A 27,002-nucleotide genomic window follows, 5' to 3' on the forward strand; every position below is an offset into this window, starting at 1 on the left:
CCCTATGTCTGTCAAAATGTCAGCATGTCAATTATTTCTGTTCATTGCTCCCAGATAATTTGGTGATCTTTGATGGAAAAGGATTGTAAAGCTGAGCGGTGATTGTTGCTGCTGCTGTTGTTATTATAATTATTATTGTTTTTTATTTTCATTGCTGTTAGCTAGCCTTGCAACATCATTTGTTAAAATACTGAACAATTTAATTTTATTTTGAGTTGTGAAACCTGTTTTCACTAGTCTACATTAAGACTGGGAATTTTCAAAACCTATGCAGCCTTTCTAATTCTTGGAGCCATAAAATTCTCTTCAGTACAGAAGATATAGCTAAATGAATGGCAATGTGCCTTTGAGTTTGGCACTCTTTGCAACATTATTATTTCTGATGTGAAGCTGTTGAGGTATGGCTAGGAACTTTCCTCCAATTAGTTCCCAAAAACTACATCTGTTTTATGTGTTCATTTTCTGCCTGTAGTTAACATGGAGTATGTATGGATAACAACAAATACTTGCTTCATTCTGCCTTACTGTTTCTGGTATCCTGTAAATAGGTAAGCAGGATGTAGACCGGGTGTAGCAGTGTGGGGAGATACCCAGTTTTCAGCAATGTAAAGCTCCTGCCTCTCTCAGGCACCAGCACATATTCGAAGTGTTACATGATCTGCCTGTCCTAGATGATCTGCCTGGAGAAAGCAAGAGAGATCTCTGTAAGTTTAAATTATCCATTCCCTTCATTGGGAAGGAGAAATATGACTGGAAAGAAAAACTGGAGGAAAAGAGCACAGGCATATCATTTAAAATGTGGAACACAGAAGCTAACCTGCATTGTGCTGAGGGTTTGTATAGTCTGGCATTCTCCTTTTGATCCATATTAAATGATCCTGAAACAATGGGGCATTATAGACAGTGAATAAACTCTCCCCACAGAAAGTTTCTTCTATTCCTCGTGACATACAGCTCTTACACTGAGGCTGAGAGGTTTTAGAAACTGTCAGACAGAACAATAAGAAGGTAAAAAAAGAGTATTATCTAGTCACATACCTGCCAAGTTAGAACTTAAGACACAAATTAAAGGCAGGCAGCAGTTCATAAGAAAACTAACAAGCAGTGGGAAGTAATCAGTGTCTTACCTGAAGAATCAGTCTTGAGACTAATTTTGCTATTTTCATTAACATCCCCATACCAAAAAGCAAAAAAGACCGACTGAATTGTATTGATAACACAGTTTTTGGAGTTTTATCCACAATAAGAGGATATTTCTCCTTTCAATTTGCTGTCTTCAGGTAATCAAAATCTTCAAATCCCTTTGTACACATCTTGTGCTTGTAGACAGAGTTGTGTAAAAATAACCTTAGCACACGTTTGGAGCTGGTCTCAATAAAATCTGTCCAGTAATCAATATTTAAAATGCAGCTCTACTCTCACAATCCAAATTCTTTTCAGAGCAGTTACATATCTCTGAAACTAAGGACATACTGGGAAATACTAGCTAAGGAAGAAAAATTCTGTTGCATAAAATCTGTCCAAATGCAAGAGAGGACTAGGTGTACTAGTCATATATATTTAAATAAGATTAATGATTAGAAATGCCTTGCAGGGAATTTTATGCCATCCAAGTTAACATCTCTGGCTATTTTCTGTGCATTTTTCACAGTCACAGTGCTCTTGGGTTCCTTGGCTGCTGGCAAAGGAACATGTTAAAATAGTGTTTAGGATGCCTAAAATTTGTCAGCCCAGATCTTCGAAAAAAAACCAGTACAAGCCTTTCTGTGTTGTCCTTGTTTTTCTTACCTTGAGATGTTCTTGAGAATTGGCAATTAGTCTGGAAACTGAAGTCGATTCAAATACAGTGTCTGCTTGTTAACTTTAGTTCTTCGGAGTGTCTGTCATCCTATGTGATAAAAAGCAAGAGTTGTTAACCTGAAGCCTTTTTAATTAAAAAAAAAAAAAAAAAAAAAAAAAAAACACCACCACAACAACAAGAAAATCACAAAAGCCAAAATAAAAACCTGTTTGGTTACACACAATTAATTGGTGTGGGATATTTGAAATGTAGATGGCCTCTCTCATTCCCTTCCAGCTCAAATGGTTGAATTGCAAGGACTACTGCATGCTCTATTTCTTCAGCTTTGTGAGGCACAGATAGGATTTGTGGTTAAGGCAGCTTTTATCTTTCTTGCTTTATTTCAGAAGAGTGCTTGACTCTTATTTGCACCGATGTGAGTGCCAAAGATGATTTTAGTATGTGTTTAAGTGTAATTACTTCATTTTTGAAAATGATACAGTTCTTTGTCTGGGTTCAAAGTGCATGTAAGTCAGTAAAAAAGACTGGGGTCGACACAACTAGGTAGTGGCTCTTGCTGTCTACAGTCAGTGGCACATGCTTCCCTCCTGTTAGACCCTGGTGAAATTCCGCCACTCTGATTTCCCTTCCACGAGCTACCTCATATTTTTGTAGATAAATGCACACAGAGTGGCAATTCCTGTTTTCAAGTTATTTTCCAAGAAAAACAAGGCACCGTAATCAGACCCATCACTAGATTCGGATCCAAAGGGCCTGAACATCTTGGTAGGCAAAAGCTTTTCACAGCGCTGATTACAGAGAGAGCCTGACCATCAATTAAAACTCCTCTCTCTGAACCTTTGTTTTTCAGACAAGGAAGGGCACATAAGGGAAATTTCAGAGAAGATCCAAAAATAGCAGGTGGCTGTCACTGCTGTACTATGCTGTTTTAATCATCAGATTGAAAAAATAACATTTGGGTTGCACAGGGATGTACAAAAGTAGGTCTACTGTTTAAATGCCAGAAATGGGTATGGAGAGATATGGGTTTAATATGAGACTGTAACTCCTGACAGACCTTTCTCACGCAACACTCTTACTTTTCTGCTTGGTTATTTAAAAGTTTAAAAATATGTTAGTGGCCTTCTGATAAAGGCGTTGCAGTGATGTGTGTATTACAGCACTTTCTCACCTGTGAGTATTTGTTTGCTTTCGTTTACCAAAGTTAATACATCAGAAGAAGAATTTGCTCCAGTACAGATAAATACTAGGAGTTTTTCCAGCAAATGGAACATTCATTTGCTGTTTGGTTTTTGTTTGCTTTGTAGGGTTTGTTGGTTTTTTGTTTTTTTGTTTTTTTTAAATTTGTAGCAGGGGAGCAGATTGCTTGCATTTGATTTTTTAGATTTAAAAACATTTGGATTTTGCTTTCTAGTATCTAATAGCTGGCCAAGAAGGTGTGCTGGCTCTCTTTGGTATTGGTCCGATACCAACTCAACAGATTCATATTTTGTTAATTTTAAGTAATTGCTATTTCATGTACAATAGACTTTTCTTTTGAAAGAGGGCAACCTAATTAATGCAGACGAACTCTTTCATTGCTATTACCTCAACATAAAATGTATGATTTAAAAAAAAATCCTCCACCAGAAGCCACATGCTGCCTCATTAAAAACAAAAACAGGAAACATTTTATTTACTGTGAAAAGATCATATCAAAATAGAAATAGGGAAAGGGAGGAGAGGTTGCAGCTGTTGCAGTCAGTTTCAACTCCAGAGCGCTTTTTTGTTTGTTTGTTTGTTTTAAATGCTTGTCAAATTTGACAAGTTCATGTAGCTTCTGGGTTGTGGAACTGTGCATATGTTTACATATATTTACTGGTTTTGTTTCCAGATAGTACTTGCTTAATAAATCAAGTGTTGTTATATAAGATGAAAAGTGATGGTCAAGCTTGAACATTCTTGGTTTGCTTTTCAGTAATGGAGCTTTCACCCAAATGTAAATTTCAGTTACTTGGCTTTCAGAGCATATGTTTCAGCATGATTAATAAATTATTTTAGTCAATCTGAATGGCACCATCACTTAATGTGCAATTGGATGAGTGAAAACATTATTAACCCTAGAACTGAGGGCCAAGCAATCCATACAGTATTAGTTTTGTACTGATGCCAGTCACCCAAATTTGAGTCCAAAAATTAAAAGAAAATTAATTTTACTTAATTAAGTATTTTGGCTATTTAAATATCAAAAATAATTTTCACCAATTGCACATGCTTGGTTTGTTCTCCACTTCAAAAGTGAAAAGACAATTCATACAATTAAACTGAGTTAAAGAGAAGCTGTTCAACACTTTTATTCAACAGTATTTTATTCAACAGTTCCCAAAAGAAGTCAGTGAACTTAACTGCTTTGTCTTCCTTACTTGCACCCTACTCCCCAAATGCAAAAGGCTTCAATTCACTAAAATCCTGCTGGTTGTAATTCATAGAGATAAGCCAGCCATGCCATCATACTAAATCAATCGCCAGCAACTTACCACCTGTAGGAAATCTGTGCAGCTCTTATGGCTGTAAGTAGCTCAAGTTGGAGGTTCTTGTTCTGTCTGTCTCTCTACAATCCTGTATATTTAAACATTTTCAGAAGCCTCCTGTGACATTCTAGCCTGCCTCATCTTTTTCCCATGCTAGACTTGGTTTTGATTCTGGTACAGGGTGTTTTGGATCAGCTGTGGAATACTGGGTCAACAGTAAAAATGACCATTTTCTGTGTTTCTGCCATCTCTGCAAACAAATTTTCCCCAACTGTTTTTTGTTTTTTCTTTCTGATACTGATTGAATGCTCTGGCCTCACAAAACCACCTTCCTATTACAGACAAGGCAGTAGAACATAATGTCTGTCTGTTAAACTTGTAGGGTTATGCATCCACATGTATTATCTTCTTTGCTAGGCCTGGTCCAAGACCTGCAGTCCGTTTCTGTTCATCTTTCTGTACACAGAGCATTACTTTGCTTCAATCCATGTATGCTTTTTCCTAGAGCTGTTTTTCAGTATCAATTGCCTTGAGTCCAATTCAGAATGTAAATGCTTGTCTGCTTCACATTTGCATATGAAAATGTTGGGGAGGTCAAAACTTTGGCTGCAGCTAGTGTATGAGGAATGTGAAGGTTAGAGTTATTCTCTGAGAGGGCAAAAGAGAAAGAGGATATCAGAGGGGCCAAACGAAATTCCCTGTGGCCAGAAATTTACATTAAAAGGAAGAGAGAACTGAGAACCCTCTGCCTCCTTGATCTTAAATGACGTCTTCAGGCTCTCTGAGGTGGAAATACTGCATGCCAGTATAGTACAAGTGAGGGAAATACATTTTAGGGAAGTCTAGAACACATGACATGTGAGAAAAGGCAGATGTAAACTGTCTTGTTCAAACCTCCAGAAGAAAAGGTGAGCAGCAGATCAAATTGCTGTCTTAAACTTCCTAATGGGAAGGCAGAGAGAAAACAGAAAGAGATTGTTCCTTGAGATAGGAAAAGAAGCAACAACCACGATTTGCAATACAAGAGATCCCAGTTTGACACTGGGAAAGAAAATTTCACGAGAGTGGTCAAGCACTGGAAGAGGTTGCCCAGGGAAGTGGCATCTCCATTCTGAGAGATGTGACTCCTTTTTCAGCTAAACCTGGACTGGAAAGGGCCTTGACAAACCTGAGCAAAACTAACGTACTCTTAGCAAGAGAATTGGACCAGCTGACTTTGAAAAGTCCTTCCCAAATGAAATAGTTCTGAGAATCTATAGCTCTTACTCTGTTGGTTAGTGAAATATTAGGATAAAGTGGGTACATTACTGTTTGTGCAGGTGAAGTCTATGGGAAGGAGAGTGTTTAGAGATAACATTTAATTTATATAGGTTTCTTAAAATTTATTAGTCTATGCTGTGATTTTGAGAGGCTCTACAGGCTGTCTCCTTTCTCCTCTTTTTGCTTGGGAATGCATGCCATTAACACTATACATAAGCACATCTGTTTGAGATTGATAGCTCAAAATTGAGCTTCTCTGCTCAGGAATTGTTAAAGGACTGAACTGAATGTCACCAGTGCACCCACTGAGCACAGCCAGACACAGGCTTCAAAAGATAGTCTCAAATGGTTTGCCATAGGAAAACCTGGGAAACAGAGTACACATGAGGATATTTTATGTATTCTGTTCTAATTATGCTCTCATGCTCAGAAAGATTACAGAAAGAAAAAATATTACATTGTCTTAATAAAAGATTAAGAAGAACATGGGAGAATAGGCAACTACACACTGCTTTCTGCAAACACAGAACATGCTGTGATGTGTAACATTTCTAAAAATGGAAGAAATGCTGAGATGCTCAGATTGACATTTCAGTGCCTGTCTAAATTCAGTGTCTGTCTGAAATATAGGGTTCAATAATCTGATTACGTGTGTCTGACACACTCCTTCTTTAACAATGTGGCTCCCATAGCTGCTATAATAAGACAGAACAGCAAAAGCCTCATACTCTGTGCCTCATCCTATCATTCAGCAAAGCTATATCGTCATCAGATGCAATCTATTGTTTTCTTTCCTGCTGTGTGGTATTGATTTTTCGAACCTTTCCTAATGTTAAATTTGTTTGGCTTTTTAACTTTCTTACCAAAGGTTAATGTTATTAAGTTGAGCAGGTATCTATAAACTACAAGTGTTACTGCCTATCTTGCCATTGTTATACTGTCCTTTCATTAAACTCTGACTGCATTGGATAGCTCTGTCTTGAAGATTTTTGTCATTCCAGAATAATGTGGTGAAGGTTGAAAAGAACTGCATTACAATTGTCATCCAATTCTGTGGCATAAAATATTGCACTTGATATGTCAGGAGCAACAGATTTATCTGAGGCTCTTATACCATCAGTGAACATGAATTGCACAGACATTAATTTCAGCAAGGCCGTAAAGAGGATGCAGGAAGATTCCGGTTTTGCTGCTTGTCCCCTCCCCCAGTTCAGTCTGACCATGCCAGTCTCTTTGACATTGTGGCAAAAGGAGCAGTACTAAAATCTCTGCCAATTCTACAGCTGGTTATCTGTTTGATGTGGAAAGAGAATGAGAAATCACAGTTTAATTTGAAGAAAGTGGTGGCTTTAATGGTAGTACTCTATCAGCATTTTTTGGTATGATGATCTACAGCAGTACTTGTGTAAAGCATTAAAGGTACAGGCAGTGATTAAACAGTTCCAGGCACTTATGAGCCCCAGTACCCTCTTTCTGTACTCACAGGTACAGTAAGCTGCCTTTAATGAACTGTGCGTTTGACATCCCATTCACATATTTACTTTGCATTCCAGTGATATGTGTTTGAGGCCTTTTATTGTGAATATGCACAGAAGACAGTAGCAGGGCTGAACATACGTTGTCTGTGTGTGGTGCATCACAGCTTTCTTCTGGAGCTATGCTAAATGACCTTCAGTGCTCTCCAATCACCATGCTAATGTTATCTTGCCTTGGTAGTACCTTGCACTTCCTCTAGAATAATTTTTTGTCAAAGAATATCCTGAGAAGCTAGGCAAGAATTAAACTCAAATAAATGTTTCTAATAGTAGCATAAAATAATAAATTATAATGTTATCTTAACATAGATCATCATTAAAAAATAAAAATAAAAACCCTGACACCTTGATCTTCCCTGTGTGGAAAGTAGAATTGCAGCCTACCTTCTGCTGACAAACCTGCCTGTTCAAGAAGATCAGTCTTGTTAATGACTGCAGGAAGGAGTCTTTCAAAGTACTGAGGGAAAGTGGGGGTTAAATTTTCATTTATAAATTGGTACCTATAAACCACTTACTTCTGCCAATGCTGTGAAGCCAAGGAATGGCCCTGGCAAAAGATAAAAGGCTTGACTTCTCTACTGCTAATTTAAGAGCCAGCAACTGAGGTTGTGTCTTCTCCCATACTCAGCAGTAGCTGTCCCAACCACTGATTTAGTCTTCATCTGTCATGTTCTCAAGCTGCTCAGAGGCTGTCTGAGAAGACTGAGGAGGTCCTGTCTGTTCACAGTTTCTCACAGCTTGGTCTCTCTTCCCACTATCAGTGCTGATATCAACACTGTCTGAGATCAGCACCCCAGCCTTAGTGAATGAGACACCTTTGCATTTAGAGTGGCTTTGATAAACAAGTTCCCTTCAGTAGTTTTCAGATCTGACTGTAAGCTTTTCTGAGTGGGACTGAACAACCCTGTACCTTTCCTGGGCTCACTGGGTGTCTCTGACTGGTGTTGCCAAATTCACATGGTCATTACAGGCTCCAGATGGCCTGTGTCACTTCTCCTCCTGCCAATTTTACATTTCAGCCTTTCCTAGAGAAGAGTGGCTATATGGCAGCTCTTCAAAGAGTTTCGTGCTTAGCACTGAGTGCAGAACCCAACTACCTTTTCCCTCGCCTCTTTGCGGGGGAAGCAGCATCACTTCTGCAGCAGAGATCTCTGATTACATGTGCTGTTGCAGCTACATGATCCTTCATCTTGGAAAGCCTATTATTACTACTTGAAAAAATATTTCAGGTCTCAGAAAGGCTGCTACTTTTGACCAGTTTTCTTTCAGAAGTTTTTGAGGTGAGAAGTATAATAGAAAAACATGTTATTATCTTCCCTCTTTTCTCTTCTGCTTCATCCAAATTCCCTACTGCCTGATGACTTTATTTGGTTTTATATGCATTCTGGCTGTGTGGGGAAGCATTTCAGTGGTAGTGTATGTCTTCCTATTGGAGGCTTGTTACTTTGTTGCATGCAATTCAGTATACTTCATGCCTTCACTAATCTGGGAAGTTTTGTCTACTGCACCTTTTTTTTTACCACCAAGGTAAAGGCAACTTTAACATTTTTATGTTGGCTTTCTTGTTTGGGTTTTTTTCTCATGTAGCAGAGTAATGTACTTTATATACAGAGGCACACATACAAAGATTCTGTATTCTGAATGCTTTTCTCTTATCTGTTGTTATTGTGTATAGCAGAAACATAAAATCTGTCAAGTAAGACAAAGCTAGGAGGCTTTTAAGGGGACCTTGAAGTGGTAGGAGAGGGAACTTCTAAATCTAATGTGTATGATTCTTATTTTAATTCACAATGCTGTATTGGGTATCTTTTATTCTTTCAACCTCTTTGAATAGTGACTTTATGCGGTAGATACACTTCACTTTTCCTTACTCAGCTTTTTATTGGAGGTTTAGGAATTGCTTTATCTCTCAGTTAAGAAATCTGAACTCCTCCTCTTCTCTAACATGTTCTAAGCCATAATACCCAACTGAAAGGAAGTTGTTGTTGGATCACTTTAAATTAACTGCAGTACAACTGCACTGTTTCTGGGATGCTTGAACACTTTTGGATGCTCACATTTATACAGGTTTGAATGTATGTAGCAGAGACATAGTAAGTGCAGCACCAGAGAGGACAGTCATTTTCCTGAAAGTTACTGATCACCCGGGGCTCACTGCAGCAGAACTTGTCCATCCAGCAGAGCATTGTAAAACATGCTTATCCAAACTCACAAATGTACTCAATGGGCTTTGAATATATACTCCTGGACCTATCAAACTGCTGGTTCATAGTAACTAGTTCAGCTGGGACCTACAGTCTTTGTGCTCTGTAAGGGTCTTTTACTTAATCCTGCATCTCCATGCAGAGACTCTGAGTGGTTGTCTGCAGTTAATTTCACCAAAGACATCATTAGTTCTCAAAATTAAAAATTTACTGGCTTTTTTTTCTTTCTTCTCTCTCTCTGTTTTGTTGCTTCTTCACTAGGGATGTGAGTTAATTGAGTCCATGGATCAGGACCTCACAGATTTCACAAAGTGCCTTCAAATACTCCAGAAGAAGATAGAGAAGAAGGGCCTCCAGGTAAAGACAAAACTTTTTTTTCTCTGTTTCTTAGAAGTTACTCTTTTTCTCACTATATTTAGATTTATCTTTTAAGTTTGCACTGAAATGAAACTATTTTCAGTAGCCTTGACATTCTGCAGTTTTGCCATAATTTAGTGCACACCTTGTAAGCATTGATGCTTCTGCTAAAAGGAATTACAAAGTGTGTCGATGAACAAGTGTTGGCTTTCTTAGAAGGCAGCTTGTATTGATTTCTGTTAATGAACTACCCAAAGTGCAGAAGAGCTGTTGTGGCTGGTGTTCAAAGCAAGAATCCCACTTCAGCACCCAAATATATTTTCAAGTCTTGGCACACTAAGCCTTGATGTTCATCCCCTTTCTCTCCCCTTCCAAAGGTGAAATGGAGAGGGGAAATCTTATCCTACCAACATTTCAAATGGTAAGCAATACCTCCTTCTGCAAAATGTTACCCTGGAAGCAAAGGGAGATTTTGTAGAGCAACCAGTGCACTAAACTTAAAAGAAGCCATATGGAGTTGTCCATCTCATTTCATTGGAAAGACAAGGGAGGCAACATTCCCTCTCCCCTTCCACAGTTTCGTTTCGGAGGCCCACTTGTTTGTCTCTGAGATGCACAGTTAAAACTCCTTGGGAATTTCAAATGTAATGAGTCGGCAGCAGATGGCGCTCCTGGGATTGCTGCCCTCTCCTCCCGATGGAGCAGTCTTTCCTAAGAGCTGACCTCTCTCTTCTTCTCTACGTGTATGGGTGAAGAGAGGGACCAGCTGCTGCATCCCTTACCCACAGTGAGGACAAGAGGCGTGTAAGAAAATTAAAACAACAGCACAACATGGAAAAAGATGTGTAAACCTCCTCTTTTCCCATTTTCATTGTAGCAAGATAAGAAAGTTGCCTGCTTTCCTGAGATCACTGTACTCCAACAAAGCAGCAAGGGGTAGAAATGCCAGTACCCTTCTCTCCTTCTTCACTTCTCACTCCAGGCTGATAAAAAAATTAACCAGTTTCTGCTTAAGCTGTTTTAAAATTTCTTGTTCTTCTAAAGAAAATAAATGTCCACGGGACACTTGGCAGTGCTGTTGCACAATGCCCATCTGCAATTGCGTCTCAATACAATGCTGGTGTTCATCAGGGTACAGGATGCTTTCACCGCACACTTCTCTTATCTGTCTGGCTGTGAGCCAGGAAACTCTTTATACAACAGTTTATTTTCTTTCCCCTTATAATTTATCATCACAAGAGCTCAGAGGGGTGTCTTTCCATCTAGGACAGTAATGATAATGAGTGCCATTGGAGTAGATGAGCCACCTATGCCTAGGATTTGTTTTGAATATGGCAGGTAAGGTGCTTTCCTCTTAATAGAAATGCCCTTACAATTAAGAAGTACATAAATGTTTCCTGGATTCAGTTCATTATCCAATCCCAGCTATTGCTAGAGAGGGAGTTTTTTTAAGCTATTACAAGAGGCTTTATAATGAATAATCAATGTGTGGTTAAAATAAGAGCAATGGGAACATGACAGCTACAACAAGTGTGTTTCAACAATAAGTAGTCTATTTGTAAAAGTTTGAGATCTGTGATCACTCTCACAGTAAAGCCGTGTTAAGTTGGTAAAGGATACCACATTGTAATTTTTGAGGATATTTTGTAAAGTACAAGCCTGAGTATAATTTCAGTACTTGTGTAGCATTCATATCAATACACTAAACTGATGATTTCAGTTCAGTTATAATTTTATGCTGTTACATGTAAGAGATGTGCTTTAAATACAATCTGAGTTTTTCAGAGCTGCAAGAAGTAGCACAGATAAATTTTCTAGAGCTAAGCACCATGTTCATTAAATCCTAGCTGCTTCTTGTTTGCTGTGCCTGTTCCATAAGACATAATAAGATGCTATCAGCTGATTGATGCACAGTAGATAAAGCATCATGCATTTCTACTTTTGGTCTTCTGCATTCTCTGATGTAAGAAATTTGAAGAAGTCATTGACTTCACTTAGGGAGATAATATGGAAAACTTAAGCAATTGTAAGACAAAACTATCACAACTCTATAACTTACCAGTTCGGTTTCTAATTTTTCCTTTGTTCAGAAGCATTGGATATAATTCTTTAGTAAGAGGTTCAGTGGTTCTTCAGAATGCCCTGATAAAGCAGAGAATAGCTTGATGTCTGGTCCCCAAAAGACACAGAAATTCCGAGCGCTTGCAAAATACACTGTCCTTGGTTTACGGATACAACCTCTTGGCTCTTCTGAAATTTTAGCCTCTTTAAATACCTAAACTTGCAATTAATTTAGGTTTCTTTATGGGTAACATTCTGCCATAAAAATGTCAAGGGGTAAGACAACAGACTCTTCCAGCCGTAGACCTAAAATCTTTGAGGAGAATTCAAATTTTTTCAGAGAAGAAAGCTGCCATTGAATTCTGTGGTCACCTGAGAGGTACATACAGCTGAGAAGAAGAGGAGGTCCAGGGTCTGAAAACCAAAAGTGGATAAAGAAGGGGTTCTTCATCTGCATTTGTGTTTTTTGACCTGAAGGACAAACTTGCATGTCACAAAGTAGAGTTCTTTTTCTTCTGTAAAATATCATAAAAGCTTTCCTTTTAACTGAGAGTATTAACGAGGTGGAATATGTCTTCCTGGTGCCAGAGAAAATAGGTATGTCTCCAGCTTTGATTTTTCCCTACTCTATCTAAAGCACTTGTCAAAGAGGAATAAGACAAAGAGACACTACAAGTTTGTTTTCCCATGATTTATAGTTGAAGTTACGAAATAAGGAGTATTTTTAGTATCTTTATAAGGAGTATTATTAGTATCTTTAAAAAATTGATGCCACAGTCATGCTGTGTTTGCTGCTATTTCTGGGTAGCAATACATTAAGATGGGAAGTTAATTGCGTTCAATGTATACCATGGATCCGCAATCCTGCAAGGTATTTGTCTGGATGAAATTCAGGTGTGAGTTGCTGAGGTATTTAAAACAGGTGTCCCTCCATTGGTCCGAGAATAAGTTATCATTTATCTGCTATACTGAATGGAGAAAATTTCTGCTCTGATTTATCAGTCACCTCTGTGGGAGTTCTATGTCAAGGAGGTTTTTGAGCTCACATGAACATATGGGGGCAATATTTTGTTCCAAAGGGATTAAGTTTGTGTAATTTACATTGCGTGTCTCTGCGCCTTTATCCTCCTTCTTTTCTTTCTTCCTGCTCTTCCAAATAGCTTTTGAACAAATAACTTTTGAACAGAGGAATAACATATTGAAAGATAATCATGTCAAACAGCTTTCTTGGAGGTCAGCTGAGTGAGAATGCAGGTGAGGTAGACAGTGCCCCTACTTAGAAAGAAGGATGCAAAAAAAGTTAGCTTAGATTTTACTGGTAGTTAGTTTGAGAAGAACCTTAGAAATGTCTTTACCTCAAGGAAATATGCAGCTAGAGTTGATGGTCAGCTGAGACACAAATCTGGGAGAAAAAACACCTTGTTTGTTCTTGAACTCCTTGTTCAATATAAAGAGCAGTAATTCTGTCTTCTAGAATAATTAGCCAAATTCATTACTGCTTTTTCCTTTTTTCTCAAATAAATACTCTTAGAATAGTTTCTGAGTCCTCAGGGTAATTAATTTCTGATTTACATTGCATATTTCAGTTGCATAGCCTAGTCATGCAGAAAGCAGCATTGTGGTCATTTTGTGAGATCCAAGTCACCTAATTATATGCATTTGTATTTACATACTGCAGTGAATTTTAGAAGAAGCAGTACCCTTTGTATGTGCAAGCTAGAATCAGTCGTAATCTTTCCTCTCCACAGCCCTAATTAATTTGTGAATTGCATTCTATTGGATGGGTGCAGCAGCGAAGTACCACCAAGAGAATCTGACTCCTGAAGTTTCTTTCCAACCTAAAGTCGGTTAGATATTTCTCTTTCTCTTTCTGCATGTCTGTGAGTATGCAAGCACACACATGCAAGTATGTATATAAATGCACACCTTTTCTGGCAGTGTTCCTTCCTGGCCCTAATTGGTGCTTTTTAAATGTCTTAATAACTCTGTCTTTATTGCTGCTGTGTGTGTCTTTGACATTGTTTATGGTCTATTAGTTGTGCACATTTTGCTTTACTGCCTTAATCACTATTTTATTCATTCTGTAGTTACGTGAGTACTTTCCTTTCTTCATTACAAGACCTTCAAATAAACTTACTTCTGTCTGGTACTACTTTCTGTTCTTAATTTTCTCTCATCTTAACATAAGCTATTTCAAGAAACCAGTGGAACTGACAAAATGATAGTCGAGCTTACAATATCTTTTATTCAGGGATCAACAGATCCTGCATTAGAAGTGTATGCTGTTATCTTTGATTTGCAGATTGGAAAGCAGAAGTACAGAAGCAATTTGTCCACAGTCTCCCAGCATACTAGTGGTGTAGCTGGGAATGATCCTCCAATTCCCAATATTCATCAAATGCTCTTTCAGTAACAGCATCTCTGGTCTCACTCACAGACAGTTTGTAGCAGCTCATGCCAGTGAGAACTGAAAGTGTGTTTATCAATTTTGCAGCTCCAAGAAGAATACTCATAATATAAAGGTAGATTTAAGCCATTATCTTTATCTCAGAGTTACAAACTCTGCTTTCCTTAACTGTTTCATCTAAAATACCATTTAGTCTTAAAACGAAGCTCTGGGACTTTTCATTTAGCTTTATTATCTTTTCTGCTTTAAAAAAAGTTAAAGCAGCTCATTTGGTTATATGGGCTGAAGATACAAAAAATGAGTTTTATTGAAACTTACATGCCTTTTAGTGGTTTAATGTTAGTGTGTTTAAATTGATAAAAGCACCAGTGTCAATATGAAAAAGAGAAAATATCCAAACCAACTCTTCTTAAAAACCCTTGGCAATAAAGGGATACTCTACTAACATTTCCATTTTAAAATTACACTTTAGAGGTTCAATCAGTCAGCAGTCTAGCATATTAATTCTTTCAAGGGAATGCAAGCATTCTTCCCTTTGTACTTTTAAAAAAGTGTCGAATCAGTCTGCTTTCTTTTCTGTTGAGCAAGGCTAAACAACTTAGTGAAGTCCTGTGTTTATAAAGTGCCAAAGACAGTGAAATGGTGTTCATATATCACCTTCAGCTGTGCAGTGTTCAAACAGCTTACTAAGCCCTCTCTGGTTTGTCTTTATATGAGGGAAAAGGTCCTGAAGGAAAACCAAAAGTACCATAAAACAAAAATCAGAAGATACTTTAAAAGAGAGTAACTTTTTGCATAAAGACCAGTCCCACAAAGAAAGGGTATAATTATTGCAGATACTGGGCTCTATTTGGCTTAGTTTTGATTTTGTCTGTCAGTTGAGGTTATTCCGGATGATGTGACTTCTTTAAGCAGTAAATACATTGGTTTTGCTTCCTGTTACTAAATCATAAATTTTTTGCTCATGTTGGTAATTTCAGGATGGAACACTACTTTTTTCATTTCTGAAGACTTTTGGGTATCCAGAGCAGTAGTGGGAATGGCTCTTAAAGCAAAGCCTAGGAATGAAGATAATCTATTACCAGGATTTGAGAACAGGGAAGTTACTAAATACCCAAATAGCGGGGAGAGGCAGACTGGAAAATCCCAAATCTGACATGGGGCTGAAATGTGAAGCTTTTATAAGAATCACAGAATGATTTGGGTTAGAAGGGACCTTAAGGATGGTTTAGTTCCAGCGTCACAGCCACAGGCAGGGACACCCTCCACTAGACCAGACTGCTCAGGGCCCCTTCCAGCCTGGCCTGGAACACTTCCAAGGATGGAGCATCCATAATTTCTCCCTGGAACCACTTCCAGTGCCTCACCACTGGACCTGAATGACTTTAAGGACATTGAAGCTTGTGGATTTATGTCTAAATCCTATATAGAAGGCAGGGCTGAGAATAAACCTGTTCAGTTTTGGTGGCACTACTCAGTTTTTCTTCTTAACGTTTCACAGAAGGAGGATAAAAAATGCAAATGAGATATATTTTAGGGGAAGTTAAATATGTGTAATGAAAAGGTTCTTATACTGTCAAGTGCTGCATCAAAAGATTTTCATGAGTTATTAATAGTAATCTTCTTCATAAACCTTTCCTGTCCAAAAGAAACAAATGGATCTTAAATGTTTCCTGTTAATTCCCACTTTTAAAATGTAGAATTTCATACTACTTTTCAACAGGAGTAAATCCCTCCTATAGGGTGTTCAGACATATCCTTGAGGACTCTGAGGTCCAAGTCTACCTTCAAGGAATGCAGTATCTAATCCATATTTCCTACTGCTGAATTATTTTAATGCTTCCCATTGTAAAGGTATGACAAAATGCATTTCTTGTAGTACTGGATATCAGAACTTGCCAGTTCCCAAAGAGAAACCCTAATTTCATGTAAGGTGTCTACCTGTTCCAGTACAGGTGTAAGCATCAAGAGACACTGTATCTCTGCGTTTGAATAATTTTATGCAATGTGGGTGTCTGCAACAACACAGTGCATCGAATATCAAGAAATTTTGTTATGTAATCCTTGTGTGCTCTTTTATTGGATTGTATTGGATCTATGAAGACAATTTTTTAAAGATACAAACAGGGCAGGGATTCTGGAGAACACATCGATTTCAGTTTGTTTGTTTAAAAAAGTCAAATCCCATACTGAGCTTTGGGGAAAGGAAGAACAAGGGGGAAAATGCTGTTTGTTTAGGCAGTTCAAGGGATTTGAGAGATCAAGGATATGCTCATTAACAGGACTGCAGAAGCTAATAAGGTAGCCAGCAACTGTTCTCTCCACTTAGTCAAAGGCTAAATATATTTGGAACAGAAAGCGTGAGGTTACTACAGGTGATGTACTGTTCCCTTTGTAACCACTGATTTTGCTCTGTTTGTAACTGTGTCATAGGAGATGTGATTCTCCTCCCCCTCTCAGCCCCTTCTGCTTTGCAGGAGCACAGCTTCCCTGAGAGCAGCTGTTGCTGATGTAACTGCCTCCATGCTGGGAAAGTGGTCAGGCTACAAGGACATATCATTATCCTCAAGACTGTCATACTTGCATTGACAGAGTCTTGGAGGTGGATATTGTAGTGGGAAATTTTGAGCAGTAATATCTTTTGACATCAGGAATTTTTTTGCAGTTCAAGGACTGAGAGCTCAGTTTGTTGCCTGAGATTTTCATAAATAACTTGGGTTTGGGGTTTTTTGGGTTTTTTTTGCTTGACACATGATTACCATGGTGTTTTGAAATTTCCCGTAAGTTACAACTGTTTTTATTACATTCTGTTTAGTTAATGGAATGTAAGTTTATTGTTAAGCATATTAAGAAATTTGTGCTAGTATGATAAATTTTAACTGCAGATTATAATAGAGCATTTGTTACATCTCAAATATGGTTTCTTTCCACTAAATTGAGATGCCTGTCAAGAATGACACATTTTTAGCTATTGTAGAGATAGTTTTATAAAAACTTCTAGCAGTTTTCTACTTTCCTGAGTGTAAGAAACATTGGCTTTAGAGAGCACACTTTCATAATTTCATGAACTGCAGTGATCTGGTCCTTAAAGCAGAGGGTGAATCAATCAACAAATTAACTTCTCCTCTGGCTTCTTTTTTTATCCCATTCAAAGAAACTTATTTAACCTAAGTAGTGCATATAAGAATGCTTCTTTACTGGTTTTGGATTGTTTAGGGTTTTTTTGCCCTGACATATTCACTCTTTTTGTAATATTGTATGGCCTTTGAATAGTCAAAAGAAACAGTGAAATCGTGATACTGGTCAAAGCTTTTGAAGCTGTCGTGGCTCTTCCTCTTTGTTTCTTTTCCTTACCTAGAAAGGAGTACTGGGGGCAGGGGGGAGAGGAAGGTATTAAGACCATTGGAAAGTAAAAGTGTGCAGCTGGTACTACACAGAAATGGTTTAGCCTGTAGTCCTGAGGCCTCATTGCTTTCTGCAATCCTTTGTCTTTTCCTGACATTTAACTCTGCACCTCTTTGCTGACACCAGTGCTTTTCAAGAAAGGGCAGAGTGGCTTAGAGTAATTTCACTCTTAACAAATATTGTGAAAATGAGGCAGCCTGGTAACATTTGAAAGGCCCCCCCAGTATTCCCACTGTAAAAAATGGCAGTAGCACAAGCTCAACAAAAGTAGGGACTGAGGGGTCTTCATAGGAGAGGTGCCCTGGCAACCAGGCTTTGCTGGTTCTGATGCTCATGCTATTCCTTATTAAATCACCTACCTTTTACTTTGCCACTGATGGGGGATGGTCTCTTCAACTTGCCTAAAGAACCCATCGAGTTTCCCTTTTAAACAACTGAACAGCTAAGCACCGAACAATTAAAGCTCAATATTTTCTGCAAATTAAATGTGAACATAAAATGTTTACAGCTGCACAAGCGCCTCCAGTTTAAGAAATCATGCTTCATTTCTTTTTAAGTGTGTGGCTAAATTTATATGGTGTAGAGGACAGTGTAGAAAAATAAAATATATTCTGTAATTACTCAGGCTATGTTTAACTTACCTGCTATAAATACTGAACCTGTGCTGAAAAGGAAAATTGACATCCAGATCGTAATGTACTTCCTTCAGTATAAAAATATGTCCAGCCTCTTAGAAACAAATGTATAAATTCAAGACTTCTTTCCGCAAGTCTGCACTCCCTTAGAAAAAAAAAGTCATTCTGTACTGCCCAGGTATTCAGTGAAATCACTCAAAAGAGGAACCATTCACAGAATAGGGCCTGAGAGACATAGGAAAAATTTTCCATCTTTAGTTTCAGGTCTTATATCTATCCCTGGAGTATAATAGGACAGGTTATTATCCCCTTGTTCATCATGAAGATGAATGTTCAGACCAGCTGAAAATACTACTGTTCTGTTGGGACCTATCGGGAGATCTTCAGACCTGTGTGAACCTGAGTTTAAACATTTTAAATAGCAGAGCTAACGCCTCGCCCTAGCTGGGCACATGTGCTTCAGGCTGTTCAGTCCTCTGGGATGCTGCTGCGGGAGAGTGAAGGCCCTCCAAAGCTCTGCCTTACATCTGACATCTTTTATACAGACTTCACTGCTAAATGTTACAATGGGAAGGTGCCTGAGTTGTTACCCTTAACTCAGATGAAACAAACAAACAAAAACGTGTATATCTATATATATATATAGATATATAGTGGAAATTGAAATTTTTTAAGTTTCTGTATTTTTGAATGGAATGTTTCCCCTTAAAAATCTATGATTCTTTCCTTAAAATTTGACACCTAAACTTAATATGATGGAATTTAAATAAAACTAGGCAAAAAGTTAGTTTTAAAGAAAACTTAACTGGTTTAGGAAGTCACAAGAAAAGGTCTCAACCCTCAATAGTGTTGAAGTCGGTGTTCCCTGTTCATGGGGGTGTTAGTGCCTGTGGGCTGCTGGCAGAGCATTTCATATGGACACCCTTGGCTACCGAAATTCTACCCTGTTGCCTCACAATATCACAGGTTTGTTTAGCTTCCTTTGTGGGCTTTCCAAGGGTCCTGGACCAGCATCTGGGCAGGAGCTGAAGCACAACCACATGAAGGTGTGGGAAAGGAAATACACATCTTCTCTTCATCTCAACCTTCTAGAGAAACAGGCACAGTAATGAGCGTCGGGTTTGTGTGCCCAGGTGATGGTGGGGTGCAGGTGTGTCCATGAGGAGAGGCACAGCCGAGTCCCTCAGCCCAGGCAGGGAGGGGTAAGGGGAAAAGGGGGACAAAACAGCCATGTCAACCCCAAGGGGAGAGCAGAAAGAGGGGCTCCAGCCTCCAGATTCTCCTGGAGAAGCCTGGGCAGAGCAAATGAATCTCTCCTGAGGGAGCTGCAGCCTGTGCAGAGGAGCCCATGCTGGAGCACATATCTGCCCATGGAACATCATGGTGGAGCAGATATCCACAGTGCAGGCAGTGGAGAACCCTGTGCCAGAGCAGGTGGATGTGCCCTGAAGGAAGCTGCAGGCTTTGAAGACAAGCCCACGGAGGAGCAGGCTCCTGGCAGGAGCCACAGCATGTAGGGGACCAACAGTGGAGGAGTTTGTTCCTGAAGGTCTGGATTCTGTGGAGAGAACTCCACGCTGTAGCAGGAGAACATGATAAGGAAGAAGCTGCAGAGAGGAGATGGTATGAACTGACCACAGTCCCCCATTTCCCTGTGCCAGTCAGGGGAAGGGTGAGATAGAGGAGTGAGGAATGAAGGAGTTAAGTTGCGCCTGGAAAAAAGATGGGTGATGGAAAGGTGGATTTAGTTTTGTCTTTTTTTCCTTCTCTAACTTGATTTTAATTGGCAATAAATTAAATTAATTTTCCCCAAGTCAAGTCTGTTTTGACTGTGATGGTAATAGATAATTATCGATCTCCTTGTCCTGACCCATGAGCTTTCTCATCTCATTTTCTCCCTCTGTTCTGTTGAGGAGAGGGAGTGAGAGAGGCTGGGTGAATGCCTGGCAGCCAGCTGAGATTAACCCACCACAGAACTGTAAGGGAAATCAGAGGGACATTGCCAGGGCTCATGGAGACGTGCAAAGGTACACACACTCTCACTGATATAGGATATATATCCTGTTTGTGGGCTGGTAGGCAGAACTTACAGATCCATCAGGTCCTAAGTAGTCAGGGACCCTCCTGTACAAGACTCTTTCTGCCAAGCAGGCTGCAGCAGGAGCCACAGTCCAGGGCAAGACTCCCTAGTTTGGATCATGATATGTATCCCATGGGGGAAGAACAGAGCCTTTTAGGGAGACTCTTTGCAACAAAGAGCCTCTTCCCTGCACAGTGTCTTTTCCACCTGCTGGTGCTGCAGGACTGGGTTAACCTCCAGCACAGGCTGCAGTCTGGCCCTTGATGAGGGTAGTGGGATCCACATGGGATGAGGCATCAGCACGGGGGGTGGGGGCCATGCTGGCTGGCAAGCAGTATGTTGTACTTGTGTTGCCCTGCTGATCTTGTGACAACATGGAAATATGTTGGAGGGAGGGAGAGGAAGGCTACTACACTAAAGACTGACAGTCGGAGTTAAGTGAAATGTGAAATACAAAGCTCACAATGAACCGATTCTCTTGAAGATTTTTTTCCTTTCTTGAATTGTACATTGATGAGAGTTTGTAGTTAGTTTTTATTTCCTTATTTTAACTCCTGGAGGCAGTATTCAAAATGATTAAAACCACAGCCTGTGCCAAACACAGCTTTTGGCACTGGATGCAAGTGGCTGTTAGACCACTGAAGAGATTTGCTAGACCATTTTAGTATAATCTTTCAAGGGCCTTTCAGATTTCTCCTAATACAAATCCAGGACTTCTTTCTTAGGGATATGGTGGTTTAGTTATTGATTTCACACTTCCACGGGCGTAATACCACAGTGCACACTGTGGATTACAGTAGTTCAGTTATGGGAAGAGAAAGGTTAGCCTGATGCTTGTGAATGTTTTTTCATACCGTTTTAAAAGATGAGAAGATTTTATGATTTTTCAGAAGACAACTGATGGATAGTCCTGGAATCCTTGTTCATTCACAAAATAAATGTGTCTGGATCAAAACCAGCACACATTTTCCTCCAAAGCATCGGTAAACAGATTGCTTTAAGAGTTCCAGTGTATTTCTACCTACTCAGAACAGCATGGTAACAGTTGGGAGTAGGGAAAAACCTTTCACCCAGAAAATCTGAGGCAATAAGGAGTTCTGGTGACTGATCTCACACACAGAAGGAATTGTAGAGCTTTGCTCCAGCTGACTAGCAGTAGCAGAGCAGGAGTTGTTGGTGTCCCCTCTCTACCTGAGGTACAGTGAGCACTGTTTGACCAAGATCATACATAAATACTCAGTACAAAAGCAGGAAGTCAAATTCAGATTGCTTGGTGTCGCTGTGGTCCGCAGGGACAGTGAGATGAACAACACAGAATTCAAGTCCAGGATAGAATGGGGATTATTTAATTAATTACAGACTCATTTTTATAGCTTTGTTCACAAGAGTGGTGTAACATTATTGGGTGCTTGACCATACACCTCCCAGGGTGATTGGTTGAATGCTATGACACCCATTTCAAAATACTTTCTTCAGTGTGGAAAACAAGACTGTGCATAACAAGTTTGCACCTGTGAGATAAAGTCTTGGTTTACAAAAGCCTGTACACTGTTTACAGCTAGCTTGTGTAAGGAAGGAGACTTTCACAAGCAGCTGTAAAAAATAGGAAAATTTCTCTGCCAGCTTTTTCAGCATCTACAGCTTGGGATCCAGCAGTTCACATGGATTTTGTAGATTAGGTTTCTTTACGTAATAAAGAATTAAGTCAATGGTAATGAAGTTTATGTTCCCCAAAACTAATGCTAGATTATGTTATATACACTCTCAGACATTCCATTTACCTGCGAGAGAGGGCAAAGCCAAAACTTCATTTTTTGAAATGAAACAGTCATTCAACCAGAGGTGTAAACACAGGTCAGTAGTAAAACCAAGCTTAAGATGTTTCCAGCAACTCAAGCCTATTTCTGGATTCTTTCTCATTTCTATCTTACCATCATACGTTTCTTGCTTTAAGCAGGCAAATGCAACCTGTTTGCATACTTATTTTCATTACCAGAGAGAATTAACCTCTTATTTGAAATAAAAAGCATTACAAATAGCAAAAGCACTTGGGTGAAACTGTAAGAAAATGAAGATAAGAAGCAAGAAGTGTTTTGTGAGGGAGCTGGAACAACCTAATATATAGATTAGTGGAGTCAGTGAGGTAAGGATGAAGCTGATTGAAGGTTATCATCTCAGGTACACAGACAGGATGGCAGCCTTTGACTGAGAGGTCTTGTTCCCGGGAAGAGTCAGATGGCTGAAGCAACAAGAAAATTCTGGCTAAAGTAAAGAGGATTCTACCTGAGCAAAGTTCAGATGCTGCTATGTGGTTCAGCATATCATTCCTACAGAAATGAATGTCATACATTTTATGTAAAACACTGAGCTAGGGAGCCAGTAATCAACTCAAGTGGACAATATCTTGCTACATATTTAACATTGGATTATGGGATTTTAGTAGTTCATTAAATTTACATTGCAATTTTGAGTATGATATAAAAATATTACTTATCTGGCCAGCACGAGAGCTCTGATACAGCTATGGGAAAATGAATTAAAATCTACTCTGACCCATTTGCTATCAAGGGAAGTGCTTGGTGTGTTTTAAAGTCTTCGGTACTGAATCTGATGCAAAGACCAGAAAATAATTTAAACCACATCCTGAGCTGACAAATTGCCTTGTGAAGAAGAAAATGCTTTTCTTGTAAACTGGCCAAAATTGATGAAGTGACAAACCAACAAAGCAATAGTAAGTGTACCATTCACACTACTGCTTAATTGTTCGTTTTTCAACACAATATACTTCATACATACATATATATATTTCAGCACATGATAAACTTCCAACATACTATACATATTACTAGAATAATTTTGTTGTCTATGTGATATTCCTTTAAAAGTTAAATTAAAGGAATAATCTTATGATTTATAGAAAACTAAGAAAGGCTGCGGGAGATGAAAGATTTCAGTAAAGTGAGAAGGTGCTAAAACCCCACCGTGTTCCAATCAGATATCTAACCTGTAATTGGCATACTAATATCTTGGATATTAGCAATGGATGGTCTCCATGATCTCAGAGCGCGGGAGGTTTAGTCATGACTCCAGAACTTTTGCAACATCTCGATTACTCTTGCCTTCCCTTTTTCCTTTAGGAGAGATATTTTTTGCAGTTCGTTCAGTGCTGTTGGTTGTTGTCGGTAAATTTGTTGCCTTTCATCTACCCACGTCCCTGAGACTTAGGCATGTTTGTTTGCAAGTTATCTGGCTGAAAGTGAACTCATGGGGAAGAAAGTACTTTGAGTTGTCTGTCCTCTCCCTGGGGAGAGGATTTCTTATCAGAGATAATGAGCATGGTTTTGAAAAGAGTGGGCATTGTTGGCTGTCAGTTTGAGCCATGGACTTCACTCTTATATGTCATGATGATGCTGACATTGCAAAGCTAGATATTGCACTCTTTTCACCCACTTCAGGCAGTTCCCAGCTTCCTGTGTCCTTAAATGCATGTTCCTCAGTCATAAAGGGAAGATCTTCTTTGTATTTAACCCATTCATTCTAGAAAGAGGAATGGCAGCTGGGACAGCTTTCACAGTGTTTAGCAAGCCTGCAAACAGGCTTTACAGCAGGTTGTCCATTTCAATAGTCTCTGTGAGAGTGGAAGCAGGAACCTGAGAAACTTCATTCTGATGTGGTAGGAGCCTCAGCTCCCCATGGTTACTGCACCCTCTAAATTACAGCTTGTGGGAGAAGGAAAAAATATGTCCCTGAATTTCCAGCACAAAGTCTTACTTTATGCTTTCCTTCTCCTTCTAACTGCCCTGCTCTTTGGTAGTGACTTCTAAAACTTTCTCAAGACATACGAACATATGGGCGTATCATTTAAAGATGACTGGATCCTACCCTTAGATCTTCAGCTATTTTTAAGTTAAAGCTTGATAACCTTTAAAGATACTCTCTAAATCAGGTTATAGATAGTCCAAGAGAATGTGGCTGCAATGATCTAAGCTGTTCTCTGTAGTTGTTTATGATTTTATGTCCTTTTTTTTCAAGAAATGAATGACACAGTGTGAAAACAAATTGTGTAAGGGGACTGGTGATGGGACATTTAAGTGAAGCATGGATATTTCAATTGAAGTACAGCGTGTGGGTCAAATGTTGCCTGCTGAGCTCATTAGCAGTAACAGGATTAATTCTGTTGCCTGTGGTATGCAGGAAATCATAGTACTAAAATGAATGGCCTTTCCTTTCTGTAGTGTGGGAATATCCAAATGTCCAGTTCTTGAGTATTCACTTTGTCTTAGGTTCTGGAATGACAAAGAGCTGTGTACATGCTTTCCTGGCACATCCATTTTCTTAAGTGCTTGGCAGAGTGAGAGAAGCAGTGATTGCAGGGAAGGAACTAATTGTTTTGTTTGTGATTTTTGTGTTGTGTTTTCTGGGGGGTTTTTTTGACAGAGGTGATAGCTTTAGGATGAAAAGGCTCTTGAGGTTTTGTTTGCACTTAGCCTTTCTGTGGTTTTTTGGTTTTTTTAAATAAAAAAGTATGACTACCTAGACCTTCAGATAAAGGCTATAAAAGTCCTACAATGTCTGGATGCCTGTCGCTTCTGCCAGGATTATCCAGTGAAAGGTGGTACTGTAAACTGTCACAGAAGTGCAGAATTTCAGCTTTTCTGTCTATTCCTCTCATACTCCGGCTGGGTTTGTTTGCATACCTGTCACATACTTGTGTTTTTCATTTTCACAATCCATGCAAACCCTAAATAATAGATATATTCCCTCTCCAGATATCTGTATTATCCTCCTTCCAACACACCTCAACCCCATACCTCTGGTTTATGAATGCCTTTTCAACATGTCTACTCCATGCTATATTGGTTTTATTTTCTTCCCTTTGGGTAACCAATCCACAAGACTGCACTGTTACAATTTAATAAGGAGTAGGACTTTGAGTAGGATTCTGTATTACTTGAAAATATAAGAAGTATTTTTTTTTGCTGCATTTTTCTTCAATGGCAGTGCTCTGGCAGTCTCTGCCACAACTGCAGTTACTGAGCACATCATTGCTTGGGCTGGGTCCTGTACTTCATGGGAAGTACACGTGAGGTAGTAGTAGAGCAGCGGTTCTCTGATGTACTGGCAGTTTTACAAGGGAAAGAAGACACATTTGGAATGTTACTGCATCATTTCAATTCCAAGTCAAAGGAACTCTGTAATCCCTTCATTCTTACCTTTTATATTGCACCAATCATCAAAGCCAAAATAAACAAGTTGATGTATGGTGAGACATGTGCAGTAGTTGCTCAGTTTCTTGAAGACTAATCTAGGCTAATATTTAAGCTTCAGCCCCATTGCTTAGAGGAAAAACAGCATACATGTGGATCCTGATCCTTTGTCAAGCCACCTTAAATTCACTGTGGTTCCAGGTCAGTGTAGCAGATTCTCCCTATGGCCTCTATTAGGGAAGGAGGGGAGCATTTTAGTGGTGGTTGTCTGGTAGGGGACTAATGGGTGTTGGTGGGTCTTATTAGTAGTATTATTTTCAGAGAATTGATCCGCCCTTTTGACTCACAGTCATTACCAGTCAAACAAAAGCAGTTTGTTTCTAAAGTGGAATCAATAAAAGGGAAAATATCTTATGATAGTATAGCTTAGCTGGGAACACATGCTTTTTACCTTTTGCTATTTTGTCTTCTGTTTAAGGATAGGTTTTCCTGCCGTTCATATTCTCTTGGTTGTACATTAGGTCTGTGTGGTCTGTAATCTGCACAGAAAATACATCCTGTCAGCAGTACGAGGATAGCGTTTTTCGTTTCAGTGTTTGCTGCTAGTATAATGTGTTATATTGATCCACTCTGGCCTCTGAAGAATTTTCCTGGTGCTGATGAGAAAGATGGTATATCTCTTCAAGGAAGGGAAAGACCTTAATTTTCATGCAAAACAATATTCAACAGAATCATAAAGCCCTAGACCTGGTAATAAAAATAGAAGCTGATGCTATTAATACATCATTCCAGATACACAGAGCACCATTATGTGGCTCCTGGGTTGAGTAAAACTTCATGTAATCACACAAACCATAGGCTTAAGCTCTGTAAAGTTGGAAACTTAACCAGATGGCCATAGTCAAAGCAGCTCCTAAAGACTTCAGAGCTGCAATGTCTTAGGGCCCTATATGACTTAGTGTTAGCTTTTTAAAATACAATTACTGAACATAACTGATCTACATTATGGAAGTAATAATAATAATAATTTGCACTCAGTGACTTTTTATTTAAGGACCCAAAAACTCTTAACCAAGCCTTTTGAATACTCCCTTTCTGCTTATAGGAAATAAAGTGCTCAGAGTCTTGAACAGCTGTGTGACAGAATTGAGCAAGAGCAACTCCATGGCATATTGCAAGCAGTCAGGTGGTGTTTTCTGCGTGTCAGGGACTGGGACTGGAGAGTGCTCCTGTGGCTCTCTGTCCCTGACAGCTGGTATATCTCTTCAAGGAAGGAAAAGACCTTAATTTTCATGCAAAACAATATTCAACAGAATCATAAAGGTGATGTTCTAGTCACTTGGGTTGGAACTTCCTATGCAGTAGTACTTTTAATCTTGAGCAGGGCCAGCCTTTGAGCAGTATTGCTTGTACATTGAAATGCTGTGTGGCAGGAATGAGAATGACACATAATGGCCTAACCTGAAATTTCCTTTATTCGCTCTGTGAACTGTGAGTATAATAATGAAATGATGTAAAGAACTGGGGATCCTATGGCTCA

The 27,002-nt window shown here is 39.1% G+C and overlaps 1 protein-coding gene across 2 annotated transcripts in view; it reads left to right on the forward strand.

Moving 5' to 3' along the window:
* The window catches only part of TPK1 (thiamin pyrophosphokinase 1), a 309,138-nt gene that overhangs the window by 174,623 nt on the left and 107,513 nt on the right, over positions 1-27,002 (forward strand). For both annotated transcript variants that reach the window (XM_082278078.1, XM_082278079.1), the window contains one exon: positions 9,572-9,667. In XM_082278078.1, the coding sequence (XP_082134204.1) occupies positions 9,572-9,667 (96 nt within the window). The remainder of the gene's footprint in view (positions 1-9,571; positions 9,668-27,002) is intronic.

The sequence above is a fragment of the Coloeus monedula genome, assembly GCF_965178545.1.
Source record: "Coloeus monedula genome assembly, chromosome: 1".
Classification (NCBI taxonomy): Eukaryota; Metazoa; Chordata; class Aves; order Passeriformes; family Corvidae; genus Coloeus; species Coloeus monedula.